The 24001-nt window shown below is 50.9% G+C and overlaps 1 protein-coding gene across 1 annotated transcript in view; it reads left to right on the forward strand.

The window, feature by feature from the left end:
- Positions 1 to 24001, forward strand: part of LMF1 (lipase maturation factor 1) — a 96691-nt gene that overhangs the window by 36223 nt on the left and 36467 nt on the right. Inside the window, exon 3 of the mRNA XM_066561128.1 lies at positions 14790 to 14957. Within this exon, the coding sequence (XP_066417225.1) occupies positions 14790 to 14957 (168 nt within the window). The remainder of the gene's footprint in view (positions 1 to 14789; positions 14958 to 24001) is intronic.

The raw sequence follows: 24001 nt of genomic DNA on the forward strand, positions 1-24001 counted from the left end.
CAGAAGCTGCTTTTTGGAATATTTTATGGAGGGCACAAAATCTCTGAGGTGTTTTATGTGGCAAGCTGAAGATGGAATTCAATCCCAACAAACAGCTGAGGGGTTATCCAGGGAGAGTTTGTGTCTGTGCAGAAACGCTGCACAGAAAACCCAAATTTCCTGTGAATTGAGTTCTGTCGCTCCCCAAAATCCCTGAATCCCAGAATCCAAGATCATCAATCCAACCTTTGGGGCCTGGAGCATCACCTTGTCACCGAGCAGGGCACCAAGTGCCACGTGCAGTCGTTTCCTGAAGGATGAGCCCGTGGCTATATTTGGGCTGACTGGTTTTTTTATGGAATAGTTGGATCCTGAGGTCTTTACTTTTCCCTGCTGTGTTTCTGGAGCACTCAGGCTGTGGGACATCTCCCACTGGCATGTGGCTTCCAGGAGGGGTTGGACCCAGTGACTGCTTGGATGTGCTGGTGGTGACTGGAATAAATCCCATTTCTCTCAATCAGAACTTTCCAAAATCCCACGTGCTGGGAGACTCAGTGAAAATTCAAATTTCAGGGGTAAAAAAAGGTAAAACTCTTATAGAAACCTCTATATACATTTTTTTTTTTTTGTTCCCACCAACTGTCTCCTTCTCAGCACTGAGTTAGAAGTGCTCCAACCCTGGCTTCTCCCATTATCCCTCAAGATAATGTCTGGAGTTGGAGCTTCTGGTCCCATCCAGTAACAAAGAGAGGGACGTTAATTGTAAAGGAAATGTGAAATGGTTTGTAGTACAAATGGTGTGAAATGTCCTTATGGGGGGACAGTGGAGGTGGTGAACCAAGAGATGGGGACACTCCTCTTGAAATTACTGATTTAATGTTGTATTTAAGGCCAGCCCTTTATTTTTTTTCTCCTTCCCTCTCATAAGCCTTTCTGATCCCTCCCTTCCTTGCTATTTGCACGGTTCTCACATAACTGTGTCCCAGACATGGGCAAGCTGCTCTTCACCCAAAGCCACCAGGATTCTTTGTGTGCAGACACCTTTGGGATGAGCAGAGAGCTCGGAGCTCCTCTCACCTCCCCGTTCGCTCTCTCCCGGCCGGGCTGCCACCGTCGGGATAATCCATAAATTATCACCAAAACCCGTAGCCCACTGCACATCCAGCTCCATCCTGACCCCAAATCTGAATCATTTAAACCCCTGGATGGGCAGGGATGCACACGGGGGTGGCCTCATCCCTCGCTGCTCCCTGGATCCCTCGCGGCCGGCGGCGCTCGCTCGGTTCCGCCCTGGGTTTCAGCTGGAGAGGCAGCCCCGACTGCATTTAATAACCACTCCTTCAGCACAGAGAGGTGCAGAAAGTAATTTGTCCCCTTGCCAAGGAGCAGGAAGAATGGGCATTTTGTTCCTGGTGATTTTACCTGGCTGGCTTCTGCAGGGAGAGCAGGACTTTGTGCTACCGTTGCCCCGCACGCTGTGTTGATTTATTGAAATTGGAGCCCGCGGGTGCAGTCCTGAGGTACCTCCTGACATGGAATTTCTAGGAGAAATATACAATTGGCTTGGTTATTATTTTTTCCCTCCTCCTTCTGCTTGGGCGTCTTTCCAGCTTTTGCACTAAGGAACAAGATTTTAAATTAGCCTTGAATTTTAACATGGTGCAGCTTGGCCTTGCTATTCCCAGGGTTTTATTATGAAGGGTCTGACGTTGTGTCCTGGTTTCATCTCCATCACCTGCCCTGTGATGCAGAGTTTCTTCTCTTTTCTTTATTTTTTAATTTTTTTAAAATTATGTTTTTATTTTTAATTTTTATTTTTAGAGGAAGGAATTGAAAAGAGGCTGTGGGTCAGTCATGGTCCTGGTTTAAATGTCATTATTCACTTTCACTGCAGAGAGGTTGTGGAATGTCCCTCAGTGGAGATATTCCAGAGCTGTCTGGGCACAATCCTGTGCTCTGGGATGACCCTGCTTGAGCAGGGAGGTGGGAGAAGATTCCCAATGTGAGCCCTTCCAGCCTGGCCCCTCCGGGGATTCTGTGACTTTCCAGGTGTTCACATCCAGGCAAACATCTTGGGAGGGGAGTTCCCAATGGAGCCAAGAAAAGTGATGAGAAAACCACAGAGAAGGGATGGCTGGAGATGTGGTGCTGTGTATCCATGTCCAGGAACTGTAAAAAGAGTCAATTCCCTTATAGCAACTCCAGTTAATTCATTTCCTCTCAAGCAGTGTTAAAACATGAGTAAAAATCCTTCTCTTAATTAATATTGCCAGCATTTATCTATTTTTATCATGTTTGCTTTTAGAGCAGAAAAACTCAGAATTAGTATTTTATGCTGATACTCCCAGAGGTTTTTTGCATCTCTTTATTGGACATTTAGGCTGCTTCTCCTCCTGTTTTGATTTATTTCCTGGGCAAGTTTTAGGAAGAAGCTCTCTCTGGGTGAGAACTCTGCAAACCCAGTGGGGTTATGTTGAGAACAAGCCTGGAATCTCTTCACAGATTCCCACCAAATGGAGTTGGGATTTGAGCATCAATTTTCCATGTGCCTCGCTGTTAACGAGTTTCTGATAATTACTGTCCCTCATAGTTATTAGCAACATCTTTGATGGTCCAGTTAAAGAACTTCCACAGGGTTTCTCCATGGAAAACAGAGCTGCCCCTTGCTGTGTGTGGTAATCCAGGAAAACCCTGGGATGCTCTGGGAGCAGCCCTGTGCCACCAGATCAGGCTGGGCACGGCCACACTGATCACCTTAGCGTGATTTTGGCAAATTCTGGGAGCAGCAGAAGGGCCAGGAGCTGGGGCTGCTGCTGTGCAGAGCCCGTGGCAGCTCAGCCCAGCTCAGCCCAGCCCCTCCAAGCCCTCCTGCCCCCTTCCCTCGGATCCGCCGGGTAATGCCGTGCAGCTGCACTGACAGAATGTGATTGCTCATCAGTTTGCTTGATGACTTAATCTGGGGCTGATTAGCATCTTGGAGCCCGTCCAGGAGATCAGAAATGATGCACAGCTCTCTTGCAGGCCCTGGGTTATTGCACGTTTGAGCCTGGCCCAGCTCTGGAGCAGCAGCAGGGGCTCGCCTGATTGCTCTGCACAAGGGTTGGGTTGGGGAGGGGGCTGTGCCAAGGCCAGGCTCCTGTCAGGGACCTGGGCTGGCCTGGATTTGTGTCCCAAGCACGTGTCAGCCCAACAGGCAGGGATGTAGAGCATCCTTTAGCTCTCAGTGCTCTGGTCTGGTTGATCAGATGCTGATCAGTCACAGCTTGGACTCGATGATCTTGGAGAGCTTTTCCAATTAATTCAATTAATTTGTGATCACTTCCAGTAGTGGGCTGTGTGCTTGGAGTAACGATAAATCCATAAAAATCCTCTCCTTCCCCTAAAAACTGCTTCCTTAAACAAGTGAGGACATTTCCTGCTCCTCCTGGTGCTCTCAGATCATCACCCCGAGACGTTTTGCTGCCGGGGGGAGTTTGGGAAGCAGCAGATGGGACAAGGGCCAGGATATGGGATGATGTGGGAAGGCTGAGCTGCGGAATCAGCCAGCTCCCGCTCAGCAAGGGTTAAATCTGGAGCAGGGACTGCTGGAAGAGTTCAGTTGTTTCACATTAGGCTGGGCAGCCCTGGCTGCCTTCTGTGCTCGGGGAGCCGGGGGCCGAGTCCCCAGCGCTAAATCTGCGTAACCGATGCCGTACAACTGGCACCAGCCTTGACCACAAGTGGCCGTTAAAATAAACATCCCCGGGCTTAACTGACAGGCAGCAGCGAGCAGAAACAGCCCAGCATGATGGGGAATATTAAACACCCAGCCAGAACCGAATTTCGGCAGCAAACGCCCCCCACCCCCAAACCCGCCCCGGCATCGCCCCAGCCCCGCAGCATCAATGGGAGCAGTGTTTGGGACCTGCTCCCGGGGCTGGTGGGGTGTGGGAGGTGGGAGAAGTCCAGCCCAAAACACAGCCTGGGTAAACACAGGGCATGAGCCCCAGGGTGGCACCAGGACTGAGAAATGCAGCCCAAAAGCTGTGCCAGGAAACGCAGGGTGCGAGCCTCACAGCAACAGCGGCACCAAGAAATCCAGCCCCAAACATATCCCAGGAAAACAAGGCACAAGCCAGCCCTGTGAGAGCACTGAGATGGAGAAATACAGCCCCAAATATATCCCAGGTAAACTGAGGACATGAGTCTCATGGCAGCACCGGGATGAAGAAATCCAGGCCAAAACTGATCCTGGGTAAAGAAAAGGCACAAACCCCACAGTGACATTGGGACTGAGAAATCCAGCCCCAAATATATCCCAGAAAAATACAAGGCACAATCCCAGGGTGGCATCAAGACCAAGAAGTCTAGCCCAAAACACATCCCAGGTAAACAGAGGACATGAGCCCCACAGCAGCACCGGAATGAAGAAATCCAGCCCAAAACTGATCCCAGGTAAAGACAAGGCATGAGCCCCATTACAGCAGCAGGATGGAGAAATCCAGCCCCAAAATATCCCAGGAAAACACAAGGCACAAGCCCCAGTGTGGCACCAGGATGAAGAAATCCAGCCAAGAACATATCCCAGGAAAACACAAGGCGGGAGCCCCATGGCAGCACCAGGGCTGACAAATTCAGCCCAAAACCTTTCCTGGGAAACACAGGGCACAAACCCCACAGCAACACTGGCACCAAGAAATCCGGCCCCAAACCTATCCCAGGAAAACACCGGGCAGGAGCCCAAGGGTGACAGCAGGATGAGAAATCCAGCCCCAAACCTATCCCAGGAAAACACAGAGCAGGAGCCCCATGGCAGCACCGGGATGGGCTGGCACAGAGGATGGGAGCTGCCATCCCTCGGGCACTGAGCTGCTCCAGGATCTTGTCTGGCATTAGGAAAGGAGGTAAAAGGCTTTATTAAAAATGAGCTGCTTGCCTTAGGTTGGCAGATTTATTTATAATGGTGATTTGTGAGCGCTCCAAGTTGGGACAAGAGTGAGGGTATTATTATGTCCACGGGGATAGAGGAGCGACACATTTATTGGGTGGAATTTATCTGCCTGGAGAATTTCTTGATTTCTTTTTATAAGAAAAGCATAGAAACAAGCAACACTTACAAAATAAGCGATTACACAAGGACAAAACTTGCCAGAGCTCGAGGCAAGAGGATTTGGACATTGGTGCTGCTGGGAGAGGCTTCTTCCCTCCTGGATAGCAGCACAACTCCCTGCTCTGGCACGTGCTGCTTGAAATCCGTCACGTTTTTGTGTCAGAAGGGAAACCACTGGAGTTATTAAGGGTGTGCTGGAGAACTTCCCTGAAATTGTGTCCTTTAAAATATAGTTAATTATTGGTTCTACCCAAGGAAGGCCTTGAGCGGGATGAGGATATTTCTAACAAGCGCAGTTTTGTGTTCAGGAGTCCAAAGATGCCCGAGCCTATTTCCTAACATTAGTAGGATTTAAAGATCTATATCATTGTGTGTATTATGTCCTGGAGTGTTGTTATGTTTGGTAAGAAGTCGCTGATTTAACCTCTTAATTGTTTAAAAAAGAGTTGTTGGAATGATGGCCACAGCAGGAGATGCAGTGCCTGTGTCACTGCTGGAGAGGTGCAGCGCCTGGAATCACACAATCACTTGGGTTTGGGTTGGGAAGGATCGTAAAACCCGTCCAGTTCCAACCCCAACACTTTCCACAATCCCAGGTTGCTCCAAGCTCCATCCAACCTGGCCTTGGACACTTCCATGGATCCAGAGACAGCCACAGCTTCACTGGGCACCCTGTGCCAGGGCCTCCCCACCCTCACAGGGAGAGGATTTCTCCCTAATCCCTACTTTAATTCTCCCTTCTTTCAGTTTGAAGCTGTTCCCCCTTGTCCTGCCGCTCCAGGCCCTCATTCTTTGCCGAGGGGGAGCAGAATTGGCTGCTGGATTCACCCAACAGAGTTTGGAGATCAGCTTCTCATGGCCAAGAGTTTCCCTGTGCCTTGTTTCACTTGTTCTAAATTCTTCCAGGCTCCATCCTTTGTTACTCGGGAGAAAGCCTAAAACAGAAACAAGCTCTCCCAAGTTTTTGGCTCCATCTTTGAGACAGCAACCTGGATTTTCCTCTTGTCTTATTCTTATCCCATCCTGCTCTAGAAACGCTCTTGGATGGACAGGAGGTTCAGAGCTGGATCAGGCACGATGGTTCCTGTGGAGCCAGCTCTGGATTTAAAACCGTGTGGATGTGACACATGGGGACATGGGTTAGTGGTGGCCTCGATGGTCTCAGAGGTGTCTAAACCTGACTGTTTGTGCAGTTCTGTGCTGGGTGTGCTCTGTCTCCTGGGCAGTTGCAGAGTTAAACGAGTTCCCCCTCCCGCCGCCGGCGCTGGCTCTGGCTCGGAGCGCGGTGGCGTTCCAGTTCGGAGAATTCCAGTGACCAACCAGGTAGTCAGCTCCTCATGGCACAATTTACCCTTTGTGAACACATTTTATGAAAGCTCTCACTGTTTGTCTCGAGTTGTGGAGGGGGGGAGGAAAAAAAAAAAACCCCAACCCGACTGTAAACGTCCAGGCCACGGAGCTGCCTAATCCAAACACAGGCACGAGCCGGGGCTCCGTGTGTTCCTTGGCCTGGTGCTGAGCTCGTGTTTATGAGCACACACCAAAAAAAAGCCCTCTGAAGGAGTCTGGGCCTGGGTTTAGCACTGGACATTTTAAAGGGGGAAAAAAATGAGGGGATGAGGGGCTGTGGGAGAGCAGCCGTGGGGTGGTTTTGGGGTTGTGAGTGGGAAGGTAAAGCTCTGGGTCCTCTGAGTGTAGCCACTGGAAAGATGTTCAGGAAGATGTTCAGGAAGATATTCAGGAAGATGTTCAGGAAGATGTTCAGGAAGATGTTCTTCCACTCTCCAAAGCCATAGATTTGCCCTTCAAGGCACAGGAGTGTGCAAGAAACTCTGTGGAAAAAGTTGGAAAATCCTTGAAAAATGTTGTAGTAAAATAGCCCAGGTGACCTTGCTGAGGTGGGAACGGCCAGGGGGACGAGCAGGAGCATTGTCAGGGGATGCTGGAGGTGCCCAGGGCCATGGGCTGTGCCAGCCAGGCTGCTCCTGATGCAGTTAAGAGCACAGAAGATGCTGCTGGCCTGGGATGACCCACGTTCCTTGGGAAGAAATGTTGACATCCTTCCCTTAGGAGCGTTCCCCACTTGGGCACAACAAGGGGTTAATGTTGGAATTGTTAAGCTCTGTCCCCTCATTCCACTCCAGGGGGGAGCTCTGGGTTTTGCGGGGATGCTCAAGGCTTGTTGAGGTGTCCTGGCTCTGTTTTTTCCTCCTTTCCAGTGCTTATTCCCATCACTTTCCTGTTCCTTGATTTATCAGTGGGGCCTGGTGGGAGCTGGCAAATCCCTCACCGTGCTCATGAACCAAAGCAAAACCTCTGGCCTGCAGGAGAAAACACCAACTGAACCCCAAATAATGAGTATTAAAGGAAAATGTAAAATGGCAGAGGGCACATGGAGTAAGCAGAGGTATTTTCTGGCTGTCTGGTCGAAGGTTTGGTATCATTTTTCTCCAGGATTACAGGGGCTTTCACCTCATAAATTTGGGCCTGTTTGAGGTCGTTAATCTTTCTTTACATGTTGCCTTGCAATTTTAGAGCTTTGCCACCATCTGGGATCACATTTTAAATGGAGTTTCCACTCACTACGTCCCCTTTTCATGGAATTATTTATATATGGAGAAATGCATAATAAATACATCAGCTCTGGGTTGTTTTTAAACATTTTCAGGGCTTACCTTGTGTGGAAAAACTTGTCTTCTCTAATAGAGAGTCATAACAGTGACCAATTAAAGGATCACATTTGCAATATGCTCTTAAATGGCAATTTAAAATATTGGTGAGTGATCCGTGGGGAAAGGGAGCTCCAGGCCAGGGACCTGAGTTGGAAAATCCTGGAGTGTGAGACAGAACAGCACCATCTGATGGAAACAGCAAACCTGGAGAGGGATTTCAGCTCCCCCCTTGCCTTTGGGATGGAACCTTCTTGTGTTTCCCTTATATCTTGGTTTTTCTCCACGATATGGTGGTGTTGGGTAAAATGTTGGACTTGACCATCCTGGAGGCTCTTCCCACTCTCTAATTCTTTTGGATGGACTTTCCAGCCTGTCCCACTCCCTAAACCCATCTTGCCTCATCTCTGCTGCTCTTGACAAACCCCAAAGGACCCACAGCTGGTTCCACCAGCTCTTGCTGGCCCCACCAGAGCCAAGATGTCTGCCCCAGGCCCCGCCAGCTATTTGAACGGGTTTTTGAACAAATAAATAGCCTCAACAGCTCAGTGGTTCCTTGTGTAATTTTAGCTCAGGACCTCTCCAAGAATGTCCAGAATAAATAGGTGAATCTGTAATCCATCCCCAATTAAGTGGATATTCCGGGAGCAGCTCGGAGCACGTTACGGAGGAGCAGTGTCAATAAACAGGGATGCTGTGGGCCCTGGAAATGTGGGCTCTGTTCCTGGAGAGGGAAGGCTCAGACCAGGAGCTGGGTGCAGGCTGGAAAAGCAAACAGAAAGGAGCCTTCTGCCCCCACCCAGGTGGTTGGGATTCCAGCCCCCATCATTCAGTGTCCCCCAGATCCTCCTGGGGTGATTCACCCCGGCCAAAACTGAACGAGGCAGGGAGGTTTCACCTCCGCCCGCGACTTTACAACGTTGTCAACAGGAAAACAACAAATTCCCTGGGATATTTTACAGTGCTGAGGCATGAAATTGCAGAGCAGAATCTTCTCCCCAAGCCCCCTTTCCCCTCTGGCAGCTGCAGCCACCATTCCCTAAGAAACCCAACCTCCAGACGTGAAGCACTGCTGGGATTTTTCAGGCTTTTAACTTTTCCTTGGCTCGGCCGGGAGGAGCGGGGACCTGCTGGAGCTCTGCAAAACCCCCGAGCACGGGCTGGCTGGGGAAAGGAGTTAAAAATGAACCAGCAGATTTTTATATATATAAAAAGTAAAAATATATGTTCTCCATCTGAAGTTTATTTAGGTCCTTTGGGAGAGTGGCGCGGCACCACGTCTCTACTAAATTGCCAACATTTTATGGCCGTGCTGGCACCGTGTCAAACACACATCTCCTTGGCTTGCTCTGCTGTCTTAAACAGGCAGATTCCAGTCTGTTTTTCTATGGACTGAATATTCCTATTGACTGGGCGAGGAGAGCTCTGCCCAGCAAGAACCTACAGGCAACTTCTCTTTTTATTACTTTATCGAGCCTTGATTATTTTGATATTGCGCTGCTGAAGAGCCGACCCCTTGTGACCCACTGGATGTCAGAGGAGTGTGCATTTCAAGCCAGATCCAGCTTTTTCTTTCTTTTTTTTTTTTTTCTTTCCCTTCTGATTTTATTTGGATTGGAATCTTATTAATAACTGGAAAGTTTTGAAGGGGATATTTTTAACCGCTTAGCTGTCGGGAGTATTTCAGTAGCGTGGACGTGGAGCTTTGAGTGTACAGATAAATACACCCAGCACAAGGTGCTGCTGGGTTTAAACCCGGCCTGAGCGGTTCCCTGCTCCATTTCCTCCCCAACATGAGAATCCTTGTGCAAAATCCCTCTGCTGCTCATCACTCAAGGTCTCTGCCCGCGTGGAGCCTCTCCACGGTGAGGAAGCTCCGGGACCTCCCCCTGTTCCAAGCAGGGTGGTTTCTAGGAATCCTTGGATGCTGCAGAACCCGAGACAGGCTGACTTCAGGCAGGACCCTCATCTGCCCACACTTCCCAGCAGCTGGGAGTGACCTCCCTGCTCTCCTCTCCTCTCTCTGCCTCCTGGCACGGGGCTGGGGAGACGTTCCCGCCGGCCCTGGGAGCGTGGAGCTTTGATCTGCAGATGCCTGAGGAGCCAGGTCAGCATCTGAGGCAGGATGGACTGGCAGGGAGCAGCCTGTTGGACCACACTGATCCAATTAGGCTCCACGATGGAGAATCCTTTTTATTTTTTGGTCCAAAGCACAAGAGAAGCGAGGGCTGTTGCTTTGAAGCCGAGGAGATGAGTTCATGCCTCAGTGCTTGGGAAGCTGGAGAGCCGAGCTTTGCAGTTCATCTGGATCTTCCACAGCTCTCCAGAAAACATTTAATAAAGCTCTCATCCTGCTTTTCCAGGGGACTGCTGCTCCTCACGCTCGGCTGGCTGTGCCAAAGGCTTTCGCTGTCTCCTGGCTGTGGGAGCCTGCAGAGCTGCTCCTGACATGTTCACTGCCCCTCTGTGGGGTCAGGGGGGAGGATAGTCCATCATTCCATAGGACAGGGAATGGCTTCAAACCACCAGGGGGAAGGGTTGGATGGGATACAGGGGAGGGATTGTTCCCTGTGGGGATGGTGGGACACTGGCACAGGTGCCCAGAGAAGCTCTGGCTGCCCCTGGATCCCTGGCAGTGTCCAAGGCCAGGCTTGGATCAGCCTGGGATAGTGGAAAGTGTCCCTGCCAATGCAGGGGGTGGCACTGGATGAGATTTCAGATCCCTTCCAACCCAGTTCATTCTGGAATTCTGTTTCTTTTGACCAAAGAGTTGTTTTTTTCTCATTATTTATTCCCATTTGCTGTTGTTCCCTTCCGTTCTGTTTTTCAGGATTTCTCTGCCATGAAGTGCGCTTGGTTGGATTTGTTGATCTTAGAGGCCTTTTCCAACCTAAACCATTCCATGATCCCCTGATTCCTTACCCTCCAACTCCACACTCCCCTGCTGCTCAGCTCCTTGCATGGCAGCAGTGCTGTGAGCCCCGTAAAGAATCCCAGGGTGGTTTGGCTTGGAAGGACCTTAAAGCCCATCCCATCCCTTGGGCAGGGACACCTTCCCCTATCCCAGTCTGCCCCAGTCCCAGCCCTGTCTGAGCACTGGGTTGTTTGAGGACAATGTGGGATTTGTTTCCCTGTAGAAGAGCCTGGAGCTTTCCCCAGGCTGGGCTGGGCTGGGCTGGGCTCTCCAAGGCTGGGATTAAATCCTCCCTTGGAGTTTCTGGGAAGCTGTGGCAATAACGGGGCTGGGAGGAGGGACCATGGGCATTCACAGCCCCCAAGAAGAGCCTTCACTCCTCTGTATAATGGCCTTCTGTTGGCTTTTAGTGGGGTGCAGTTTAGTAAATTAGGAGTCTTCAGGTACTTAGCACTTTAATGGTTCTCACTAAGAACATAATTAAACCATAGACCCCGTAGGGAGAAAAAAACCAGTTTATTGTGCGTATTTTTAGACTCTGTTACCAGCCCTCATAAAACCTGCTCGATCCAAGCCAGGGAACAGGCCCGAGCTGGCGACCCAGAATTCCTGCAGCAGCACTCACACCTTACAAATCTGCCCTGTGAATTACAGGATTCATTTTCCTGCTCCCATTTCCAAAGGCGTTTGCAGCAGCCGCTCCTCCCCGGCTGCTGGAGGGGTGAGGGAGGCACCAGGGTTATGATGTTGTGCTGACACACAAAGCCAGGGTTTGCTAATTGGTTTTTTTGGGGTTTTTTTTGGTTGGTTTTTTTTTTTAATTTAAAAACATTTTCAGTCTCACAGAGGTGCCCAGAAAGGGGGCTGCTCCAAGCCCAGAGCTCTGCTCCCTCTCCGTGTGCATCCACCTTGGGATTGCTGAGTTCCATCTGCCCTGGAGCTGCAGTTCCCATGGCTGTGTGTCAGGAGATCACAGTTCTGGGTGCAGGAGAACTCCCAGCTGCTCCTGGGATGCTTCCTAGGATAAAGAGATTGAGAGGGAATTTTCATCAGGCACTGGGGTGCCGTTTCCCATCTGGGACATGGGGGAATGGCTTCAAACTGAAAAAGCGCAGGTTTATGATGGAAGATGGAATAAAGTGGATTAAGATGGAATATTGGGATAAAATCCTTTCCTGAGAGGGTGGGAGCCCCTGGCACAGGGTGCCCAGAGAAGCTGTGGCTGCCCCTGGATCCCTGGCAGTGCCCAAGGCCAGGCTGGATGAGGTTTGGAGCAGCCTGGGATAGTGGAAGAGGGTGGGAATTAAATAATCCTCCAGCTCCTTTCCAACCCAAACATTCTGGGGTTCCATAATTCCCCTCACAGCACAGCCACAAAGCAAAGTGCAAAGCTCCAAATCCCAGGAACAAGAGAGCCTGGAAAGCTTTTCCCTCCTCTCTGACACCAACACCACTGGGATGTTCCCATGGGATTAGGATTTCTCTGGAACAGCAGGTGTGGGGCAAAATCCATCAAAATCCCTCTGCACAATCCCAGCAAGGTGGGATTTCTGCAGTTGTGGGATTTCTTAGGGTGGCATTTATTAACAAATCAGAATTTGGGGTTGTTCCCTTTGAAAAATTTGCCATTTTCTTGCTCTGGATGGAAAAATCTCCCAGTGTCAAAAAATGTCAGGCTGACAAAAGAAAGGTGCTATCCCCAGCTGTTGGTGCCTCTGGTGGGCTCGGGCACAAAAAGAATGCAGGAAGTTTTCCAGCATCCCAGCTCCTGGTGATTCCCAGGCTGCTCCTGCCTCCCTGCCCCATCCCAAGGAAACTCAGCTCCCTTCCTGGGGAACCTGTGCTGTGCAGCATCTGGAAGGCATTGCAGGAACACACACACACACACACACACACACACATCTCCTCCCCCAGCAGCTTTTAAAGGATTCCTGGGACGTGTGAATCACCGTGCTGTCACTGGGCTGTGCTTTACCCTCAAACCCCAGACTGGGTTGGGCTGGAAAGGACCTGAAAGCTCATCCCATCCCACCCCTGCCGTGGCAGGGACACCTTCACTGTGCCAGGGTGCCCCAAACCCCCATGGGGACAATTCCAAGGCTTTTCTGGGAAACTGTGCCAGGTCCTCCCCACCCTCCCACCCTCCAACCTGGCCTGGAACTTCCACTGCAGTGGGATTTGAGGCTGGAGTTTTCTCTTCCTGCCCTTAAACAATTTGGGATGGCAAAATCTCCACTCCCAGCTCAAACAACAAGCAGGAACAATGCACATTAATGCATTAATTACAATTATAAGTAGGTGTAGCATCAGTAACCCTGCCTGCTCTCCGTGGTGCTCATCCGTGTGTGCCAGACATTCCAACCTGTTGGATCAGTGCCTCAGCTGGGTCAGGATTGGTTAAAGCACTTAAAAATAACAATAATGATCATAATAACAATAACAATAACAATAACAATAACAATAACAATAACAATAACAATAACAATAACAATTTATTATAATTTAATATTTATCATTATAATAAATAATTAATAATGATCATAATTATTGTGGTAATAATGGCGGTAATAATAAATATGTGGTAATGTGGTACTAATTGTGGTGATGATAATAATAATCAGTTTATAATTGTGATTATAATAATAGCAACTTAATATTATAATAAGAATAATAACAATAAGAATAATGATTATGACAATAACAACAACAACAACAACAACAACAACAATAATAATAATAATAATAATAATAATAATAATAATAATAATAATAATAATAATAATTTGAAAGAGCCAAGGAACAACCTGCCTAATAATAATAATAATAATAATAATAATAATTTAAAAGAGCCAAGGAACAACCTGCCTGTTTGGAAGGCTAAGAGCATTTCTCAGCAATTTGGGATCAAAACAAGCCCTTTGGGAGCTTTGCTGGGAATGCTGCGAGGAGCCCAGCAGGGATTAACTGGGAGCAGCTCCTGGTGGAGGGGAGGGACCCTGGGGGGCACCTGGGGCTGCCCTGACCCCCCAGCCTGGCCGGAGAGGCCCTGGCAGAGCTCCCTGACCCCGGCCTGGCTCCATCCGGGAAGGAAGGATGCGGTCTCCTGTCCTCAGGGGCCTCCAGCCCAGGCCAGGCTTTATTAATCCCAGCTTTGCTAATAAGGAATTACAATAGTTGTGGGATTTGGCAGCGGGAGCGTGCTTGGCTGCCATGCATCCTGCAGGATTTGCCCTGTTTTGTTTGTATTTTGGATTTAACTACAAATAATTTAAAGATGTGTTGTGTCTCCTTCAATTAACATTTGTGTTCTCGACCTCTCTCTTTTTTTGTTGTTGCTGTTGAAGTTTTAAAACAATACCAGGGAATTTGAGCCTGTCAGATACGTTAAGATAATTTCACATTTATTTTTTGCTCCAGTTGTGGGATTTCTTAGGGTGGCATTTATTAACATATCAGAATTTGGGGTTGTTCCCTTTGAAAACTTTGCTGTTTTCTTGTCCTGGATGGAAAAATCTTCCAGTGTCAAAAAATTTCGGGCTGAATAATATTGTCCCAAGGCCAGTATGTAAATACCTTAACCAGTAGAGCATGTTTAGAGGAATTACACTTTCCTCTCCCAAATTACCATCTTGGAAAGCAGCTCCACCAGCACATTTATTTGAATTTTAAACATTTTGAAAGCAGATCTCCGAGGTTTTGAAATCTGGTTTCCATTCTTGGCTCTGTTTGACCCAAGGCCTGACCCCGAGCAAATCTGAGGCTCAGTTTCTGGATCTGCTCCGTTGCTCTGAGGATCCTCACTCACTTTAACATCCCTCAGTGCTGATCTAAGTGTAAGATTTCAGTGCTAAATAATAGTGGGCTTAATTTAAGATGGGGTTTGGTTATGATGACAAAAGGGAAAATTAAAAAACTTGGTTTTTAGGAGATGAATTTGTTTAAGGACGTGTGGAATGGAGTCATTTTGTCTGCAAAGAAACGAGTTCCCAGAGGTGCAGGATGGCAAACCTGGGGAGAGGAACAAGGGATAAGGCCAGAGCTTTGTAGCAGCACTTCATACCAAGTTTTGGAGGGGATTAATTCCTTTTTTCCTCTGATTTTGGAGGGGATTAATTCCTTTTTTCCTCTGCCCCTGCAGACACAGCCAGTGCCCAACCCCATCTCGTACTTCATGCACCGCTCGCCCTGGTGGTTCCACCGCCTCGAGACCTTGGTCAACCACTTCATCGAGCTGCTGGTGCCCTTCTTCCTGCTGCTGGGCAGGAGGATGGCCATCCTGCACGGGCTCCTGCAGATCCTCTTCCAGGTGAGCTGCTCCTGCTTCCTGTCCTCCAGCCCTCGGGTTCTGGCTTTTCCATTTTTCAGAGTCCGTGCTGCTTTTAGGCTGTAACTCTGACATTCGTGTTATGATGCCTCAGGTTTTGGCTTTTCTATTTTTCACATTCTGTGCTGCTTTAGTGTGTGGGTCTGAGCTCCATATTATGGGATGGTGAGCTCTGTGCAGAGAGCAGGGAGACAAAACAATTCCTGCTCCAGCTGGGGACCAAGGACAAATGATCCAAATCTCAGCCCAAGAGAACACCGTGGGCTGGAGAGAGAAAACCAAGCAGGGTGGGACTGCAGGGGCTAAATCTGGAATGGGACAATGAACTCCAATATGCAAATGGAGCAGAACTGATCAAAGTGAGAGGCCCCGTGACTGGGCATCCACTTTTGTGACCATTTTGGTTCATCTTGGGTGCAGCCCTGGCTGGGCTCTGGTGCTGCCCAAGGTGGATCCATGGAGGCCTCCTAATAAATCCCTGCTTTAACTCAGTCTAGCCTCTGTTCTAGATCACAAGGCATCATCCTGAGGGTCCCCTCCTCTCCTGGGCTTCCCCACTCTCCCAGCAGGAGCTGGCTCAGGGGGCAGGGTGGGATTCAGGCTCCAGGGAATGAGGATGATTCCCAGCCAGGCATTCCTGGCTGTTTCCCACTGCTGGAGCTTTGGTTTCTGTGTGGCAGAGGAATGGCAGCCCAGGATCAGTGCAAAGGCTCTGTGGGGAATCCTTGTGATCCCCCCAAAAGTTAATTTTTCTAGACACCTGTCCATCTCTGAAGGGATTCTTCTTTCTGTATTTATCATTTGAGGATTGTTCTTTATCTCTGGAAAGGGTTGAGCTGCTCTTCACAAATACCAGATTGACTGTGCTGAGGTTTAAAATCAAAATAATTCCTTGGAAATGTAATGGATTCACATTCCAGTTGATTTTTGGGTGGGTTTTTTTGTACCTTTGCAAAACTCAGAGGACAGAAGCTGCTGCATAAATACTTCCCTAGAGCTCATCTGGTTCCTCTCCTGTCTGTCCTGGCAGAGTTCAAATTGCTCATGAAACTCCATTTCCAGCCCTTGCTGCCCTGCCTTTGTTCAGCATCATTTCAGCAGCATGGAATTCATACTCAGGAGCTGTTACTGCTTCCTGTGAGTTCATGTGATGATTAAACTGGAGAACAGCTCATAAAGCCCCTGGTAAACCACAAAAATGCTGATCAGGTTTTAAAGGTCTGACAGAAACCCCGGCGGGTTTGTGCCCTCCCGGCTCCTTCTGCTGCCCAGACCCTTCCTGTTGTGTCTGAACATCAGCTTTTACCTTTTTGGGGCAGCTTTGGTTGGGTTGGGATGGGTTTGGGCACATGGAGGGAGAGGTGTGACCCAGGGAGCTCCAGAGGTGCCAGCTGTGATTGTGACACCCCTGAGGTCGTTGGAGGCACTGGGAGGTTTTTATTCAGCCCAACCCTGAAAAAAACTGCACAGACAAAGCAAAACCTACTCTCTCTTCTGGTTAAGGTGAAGGAGGGCAGGGTTAGCTTAGAGATCAGGGATAAATTCATCCCTGTGAGGGTGACAGGGTCCCTGGATCCCTGGCAGTGTCTCAGGCCAGGCTGGAGCACCCTGGGACAGTGGGAAGTGTCCCCAGGGGGGTTGGAACAAGGTGATCTTTAAGGACCCTCCCAGCCCAACCCATCCCATGCCCAGTGCTCCCCTCTCATCCCCTTCTCCCCTCCCTGTCACTCCCAGCAGGAACCTGCAGGGCCCCTAACGAGGAGCAGGGCCCTGGGAGGGCTGGGGCACCTCAGACAGAGCCGAGTCCCCCCCATAAATGCCCTAATGACAGCCAGCCAGTGCAGGCATCAAGCCCCTTTAATTGGCCCTTTATTGATAGCTGGCAATTACTGCCTTGTTTGGATCACGAGGGGAGGCTGAGCAGGCAGAAAGGGTCCCAGTGTAAGAGGCAGCTCTGGTGCCTTTACAGCATTTCAACAAAAACCTGTTTATTTAATATTTACTGCCCTTTTCTTCATTCAGAATGACTTTTATTGACAATCCTTGTGCTCTGCAAAGGAAGCAATAAAGTTTAATGTTGATATACCACTTAATTCTGCTTTTCAAGATTTGAATTGACATTACAGACAAGTTTTATTGGACATTTTATAATTGTTATTGGAGTCATGGTGGCGAGCTTGAGTGAGTGTATTTTTCCAGATTCCAACTGGCCTGGAGAATATTGCTTTGTCAGGAACCCAAAAAAAGTTGGGCTTTAAAAGAGGAAAGTGGGGTTTTTTTCCAAGTGTGAACTTATTCTTCTTGCCTGCTTCACGTTTGTAAGGAAAAAAGCTTAGAGAGGGTGGAAACATCAGAGAGGAGGTGCTCAGCAGCCTGAGCATGGATGTGTGTCCACCAGGGGATTCCTGTGGGGTTGGGATTCCAGCCTGGAGTTATCCCAAGGGAGCTGGAAGCTCCACTTTGTTCCCATCCTGGGCGTGCACAGGAGGTTCCTCTTGGGGTTTGTGTTTGATGGGACCCAGGTGGGGTTTAGGGATTTAGGGTGGCTTTGATGGACACCCAAGTGCTGCCAGCACCTCAGTTCCCCCTGGAGGGGCCACAGGGACCCTTGGGATGAGCCCATTCCCAGCAGATCCATGCAGGGCTCGGTGCTGCTGCTCCTGGCCAGGATTGGTCCCTCCTGCTGTGGTTTCCTGCCCCTCAGCTCTGGGGCTTTTGCCACGTTCTCTTTGTGAGCTCAGCTCAAACCCCACCATTTCCATGGACCTCCTGGGCACCGCTGCCAGTTGTGTCTGCCAGGAATAAATTATCCCTGGAAGTGTTCGGAAAACAGGGATGTGACACCTCAGGACGTGGTTTAGTGGTGAATGTGCTGGTTTGATGGGTGGATTTGATGATGCTAAAGAGCTTTTCCAACCTTAACAATTCAGTGATTCGCTGGTGTTTGTAGCAGAGGTGGGGTGTGTGCCTGAGAAATGCACACCTGGATCTGAAGCACCCCAATATTCAGGAGAAATTAAATTAAAACCACAGCTGTCAGTACCTGGAGGGGAACAAACGATATCTTGGAGGGTCTTGGAGACCCCATGTCAGGTCTGGACTCTTATTCTTGGTTCTGTAGAAGCATCAGGGCAGAGCTTACCCATACCCCGAGGAGTTTGTGGGGGGTGGGAGGTTGGAAGGGCTGGGGAAGGCAAATCCCTCAGCTTGGTGGGGATTTCACTGCTCCCTGGGGCTGCCTCCTCAAACCCTGGATCTGCCTCTTCCAAAACCCTGGAGCTGCCTCCTCAAACCCTGGATCTCCTCCAACCCTGGATCTCCCTCCTCAAATCCTGGATCTCCCTCCTCAAACCCTGGATCTCCTTCCTCCACCCCTGGATCTGCCTCCTCCACCCCTGGATCTGTGTGTTTTTCACGCTGTCCAACTCCCAGCTCACACCAAACGTATTTCTTGGCTCCTTGGAAGCCAGGCAGTAAAATTACACAGCTTGGCAGAGGAGCTGATGAGGGGAAGCGAGAGGGAAGCCAGAAAAAGAGGCAGGAAAAAGCCACCTTGCCCCTCAGAGCTGGCAGTAGGGCTGGGAAGGGGCCAGGGTGGATTTGGCAGTGCCAGGTGGGAAGGAGCTTCAGGATCAGAAAGGTGAAATCCATAAATGAATAAATAGCACGGAAAGTGCAGAGCTGGTGCTGTTGGAAAGGCAGGGGCACTGCTTGATTCACAGTCAGAGCCATAAAGGCCCAGTCTGGGGAGCTGGGAACGTGGGGAGGGTTTGAAGCTTTCAAATCCCTTTGGATGTGGATGGATCTGTGCAGGCGACTCCCTGGAAGCTGCTCCTGGCGTGTCCCCAGCACGGGGGTCACACTGCAGGGACCCTGCATGGGCTCAGCCCCAGGTCCCACCCCAGGACAGAGCTCCTGGAGGGGCTGGGCTGGGCTGGGGAACATCTCCAGATCCTGAGGGGCTGGGCTGGGGAACATCTCCAGATCCTGAGGGGCTGGGCTGGGGAACATCTCCAGATCCTGAGGGGCTGGGCTGGGGAACATCTCCAGATCCTGAGGGGAACATCTCCAGATCCTGAGGGGCTGGGCTGAGGAACATCTCCAGATCCTGAGGGGAACATCTCCAGATCCTGAGGGGCTGGGCTGGGGAACATCTCCAGATCCTGAGGGGCTGGGCTGGGGAACATCTCCAGATCATCAGGGGGGTGGTGGAGGCTCTCCCTGCTCCCACCGAGGCAGTGCCAGGATGGCTTTCAGCAGGAGCCATCCAGAGCACAGGGATGGCAGTGCCAGAGGCACAGGGATGGCAGTGCCAGGAGCACAGGGGTGACAATTCCAGAGTTACAGGGATGGCAATTCCAGAGCACAGGGGTGACAATGCCAGGGGCACAGGGATGGCAATTCCAGAAGCACAGGGGTGACAGTGATGGGGGCACAGGGATGGCAGTGCCAGGAGCACAGGGGTGACACTGCCAGGGGCAGAGACGTGACAATGCCAGAGCACAGGGGTGACAGTGCCAGGAGCACAGGGGTGGCAGTAGGGTGGCAGTGCCAGGGGCACAGGGATGGCAGTAGGGTGGCAGTGCCAGGGGCACAGGGGTGGCAGTGCCAGAGGCACAGGGGTGGCAGTAGGGTGGCAGTGCCGGGGGCACAGGGGTGGCCGTAGGGTGGCAGTGCCAGGGGCACAGGGGTGGCAGTGCCAGAGGCACAGGGGTGGCCGTAGGGTGGCAGTGCCAGGGGCACAGGGGTGGCAGTGCCAGAGGCACAGGGGTGGCAGTAGGGTGGCAGTGCCAGGGGCACAGGGATGGCAGTAGGGTGGCAGTGCCAGGGGCACAGGGGTGGCAGTGCCAGAGGCACAGGGGTGGCCGTAGGGTGGCAGTGCCAGGGGCACAGGGGTGGCAGTGCCAGAGGCACAGGGGTGGCAGTAGGGTGGCAGTGCCAGGGGCACAGGGATGGCAGTAGGGTGGCAGTGCCAGGAGCACAGGGGTGGCAGTAGGGTGGCAGTGCCAGGGGCACAGGGGTGGCAGTGCCAGGGGCACAGGGATGGCCGTAGGGTGGCAGTGCCAGGAGCACAGGGGTGGCAGTAGGGTGGCAGTGCCAGGGGCCAGGCACAGTTCCAGCCCTGCAGAAGGCAGAGGTGAAAGCTCCAAAGCCCCCCAGGGTTCAGAGCTCTGCAGAGGAGCCCCAGAGGGGGCAGCTCCCAGGACCCAGCCCAGGAGCACTGGGGGACTTTGGGAGCTGCAGAGGGAACGGGCACCTGCTGGGAGAGGGACCCTGAGGGGCTGTGGCAGGAACCTCCAGCTCTGCTCTGCAAAACAGGCTGCCAGCACCACCCTTGCCCAGCTGGGCACTGCACCAGGGACAGGCAGCCCCTGGGAGCTGGGCATGGGCAGGAGAGCAGGAGCAAAGTCATTTTCCTCCTCTTCTTTTTTTCCTTTTTTTCCTTTTCAGGCAGAAAACAGTTGTTGAACAGATATTTTCTGGCTTTTTTTTTTTTTTTTCTCTTCCTTGGCTTGGCCAAACCCCAACCTCTTAAAAATTTTGATGGAAAAGGACATTTCCCTCTGGTTGCTTTTGTTCCCATCTCTCCAGGAAGGCAGGGGAGGCCAAGTGGAGATTTCCCCCCTCTTTTTTTTTCTGGGAGGGGAGGACTGAGCCCCCCGTTGTCCCAGCGCTGCCTCTGCCACACCAGGAGATGCTGGAGGGATGAGCTGCCCCTGCAGCCACACACACACAAATTAAATCAGGCTGCAGCAGTGCCACAGCTGCAAGAGATTGTGTTGCTGACTTAGGAGGTAGCAGAGGTCACAGCAGCAGCCTGGAGAGAGGGAACAAAAATTAACCAGCCCCCCCTCCCTGCAGAAAGTGTCTGAATCCAGTGTTTGTTTTCACTTGTCAGAGCCGAGCTGGGCTTGTGCTCGTGGCCAGGCTGGTGTAAATCAGGGGTGTCTCCAGCAGGATTAGCGGGGTTCCCCCAGTGCCAGGCTCGTGCCAGGAGCATCAGGGCCCTCGTTAGGGCTCTAATTGGGCACCCACGGGCACGGGCACTGCTGGAGGAGGTGTTTTCCTGTGTGGATGCAGAGTGCTGGTGTTAATGTGTGGGAGAATAAAGCCCAGTTCGGTGGAGGATGGAGCAGACAGAAAATTCAGGAATTATTCTGCATTTCACACAACCCCAGAATGGTTTGGGTTGGAAAATACCTCAGAGCCCACCCAGTGCCACCCCTGCCATGGCAGGGACACCTCCCACTGTCCCAGGCTGCTCCCAGCCCTGTCCAGCCTGGCCTTGGGCACTGCCAGGGATCCAGGGGCAGCCCCAGCTGCTCTGGGCACCTGTGCCAGGGCCTGCCCACCCTGCCAGGGATGAGTTTCTTCCTGATATGCAATGTAAATCTCTTCTCTTTCAGTTTAAATCCATTCCCCCTTTTTCTATTGCTTCATATCCCTGTAAAAAATCCCTTTCCTGCTTTTTTATAAATCCCCAAGGATGCTGGGGAGTGTGGTCCCCCAGCCCAGCAGCTCTGGGTGGGTGTCACTGCCTGGGCTGGGCTGGGCTGGGCTCCCCTGCCAGAACAGAGGAAATTCAGCCTTCCCCAAAGTCCAAATCTTGTTGATTTTGTTGTGGTTTAGAAAGAAACAACAAACAGAGAGTCCCAGGAAAATGAACAGAGCAGGACTGGAGGAATGGGCCTGTGGAAAGGAGTTTTGCAGTTCAGTTGTTCAAAAATCCGCTTTGGGTTTTTTAATCTGGTGGGGTGTGCGATGGAAGGTGCAGGCAGAGAGATCCCGAGGTTCTTTGGCAATGCTGGAGCTGGGGCTGGGATGATGGAGGTCAATCCCAGCCCTGTGCACCCAGCCTGCTCCAGGTGAGGGTGCCTGGGGTGTCCCTGCCCCTCAGGACCCCCCCCCTCACCCTGGCACTGCTCCAGCTCAGCTTTCCCCACAGCAAAACAGAAGGAATGTGAAATCAAAGCACTTGCAGGGCAGATTTTCTGTTACATTTAAGCCCCCTTAAATTAAATGCTGAGCTCTGCACCCCCAACAAGAAACATTCTGAGTTAAGCAGGCAGAACCCAAACTGTTTAATCACTCTGATATTTGATTTCACATCCAGCTCGATAGGATCTGCTGTGCCAGACACGGGAATAGCAGCACATACCACCCCAAACCAGTAAATAACACTGCTCCCATAATGGGCTCTGGGATTAGTTAGCAACAAGTTAAGTCCTTGCATTCTGCAGTAGTCAGAGGCACTGAGAAACACTCCCTGGGAGCCATAGGAGTGCATTTAATTAGCTCCTGATTCAGGGCATTGGGGGCTTTTTCTCTTCTCTTTTTTTTTTGTTTCTTTTTTTTTTTTTTTTAAATCATTAAATAAAGTGTCACCCCAAGCCAGTGCTGTAAACTCTATTTTGATTGTGGCTGCAATAACCCCTTTGGGCGTCATTCAGATTGTACTAAACAGTTTCTGGAGAGCGCTGGTTTCTCTCAAAATAAACCCAAGTCCGGCTTTGACAAGCTCTAATGAAAAACAAATTGTTATATTACTTAGAAAAATAATTTGAAGGAAGTCTGAATTAGTTGTAAAGGTGGAAAAGGTTCAGCTACTTGAAAATAGAAATTTGGAAGGTATTTATTTTAACCATTAAGCCAGTGGCCTTGAAATACAGCCTTGTTTGTTCCAGAATGCTCCTAACGAGAGCCATGAATCACGCTGTTAATCAGTATGGGAACTTGATTAATTGGAGAGGGGAGCAGCAGTGACTCCAGCAGCCTGGAGCTGGGCTCCTTCACCACCCCTCATCCTGCTGGCACCGCGGGGGCTCGGAGGGCATCCCACAGCCCTGGGCCGGGCTCTGGAGAGCTGGGAATCAAAGGTGGCTGCTGGGGTTCTGTGTCTGTGCTGGTGCTGGCCTCAGAATGAGCTGGTTTCCCGTTGAGAAGGGCTTGCAGTGGCCCTGCTTGCCCTGTCCCTGGCAGCTCAGCTTTGCTGGCTCTGCTGTTGAACCTGGGAGGGCAGTTTGGATGCCCGGCCATGGAATCAGACTTGCACAGGAGGCCCCTGAGGTGGGGAGTGCTGCCATGGCTGGAAAAACACAGCAGGAAGGTTGGGGTTGGTTTCCATTCACTGGGGCTCCTGGGTAAGGGGCCAGCAGGAGCTGCAGTGCCTTTGGCCATCCAGGGGTGAGTTCCAGCAGAGTTCCAGAATTCTGGAAGCTGCCACGTGTGCCAGGCTGGCCCAGGGCTGGTGGCACAGTTTGGTGCCACCTCTGTGCCAGTCCTTGGGAATATTGCTGAGCACTGACTCCAGAATCACCAGCTGCATCCTTAAACTGCAAGATTTGCTGAAATGGGCTGGAAACTCAGCCAGTTCTGGTGTTTTGGCCACGTTACAGCTGTCCAGGGGCTCTCAGGTGCCTCTCTCTGTGCTGCTCTTCCCACTCCAGGAGCAGCTCCCAGAGCTCGTGGAATGACGTGGCTGACAGGGAGGCTTCACCTCCTGGGCTCTGGGGCACCTCAGGGCGCTTGGGTTTTCTCCCTGTTTGGATTTGGCACCTGATTTTCAGAATCCCTCCGTGCTCCAGAACCTTTTGGCCTGCAGCAGAATTTCCAGGTGCTTGGGCAGGATGGGGGAAATGGATGCTGAGGATGCTGAAATGATCCAAGCTGGAGCTTCCAACATCTGCACCTCCCAGATGGGATCAGGATTCAGCTCCAGGCTGGGAGATAAAGGATGTGTTGCACATGTGAGTGAGGGCATAAAACATTTCTGTCTGATGAGAGCCAGAGCAGCTGCAAACCAGAGATGTTCCTGGTGTCCATGACATGATCTTCACCATGTTCTGGCACCATATTGCCAGGGATAATTATTTATTTACATTTAGGTGTAGCTGCTGAAGCAGAGTGAAACCATCACAACCCCGTTCCTGTGCCCAAGCCAAAGCAGTCGCCCACTGAAATGTGTCAAATATCTTGAAATATCTGTGAATTTCTCCAGTTTCAGTGCAATGGCTTGAAGAGATGGT

Source organism: Molothrus aeneus, chromosome 16 (genome assembly GCF_037042795.1).
Source record: "Molothrus aeneus isolate 106 chromosome 16, BPBGC_Maene_1.0, whole genome shotgun sequence".
Classification (NCBI taxonomy): Eukaryota; Metazoa; Chordata; class Aves; order Passeriformes; family Icteridae; genus Molothrus; species Molothrus aeneus.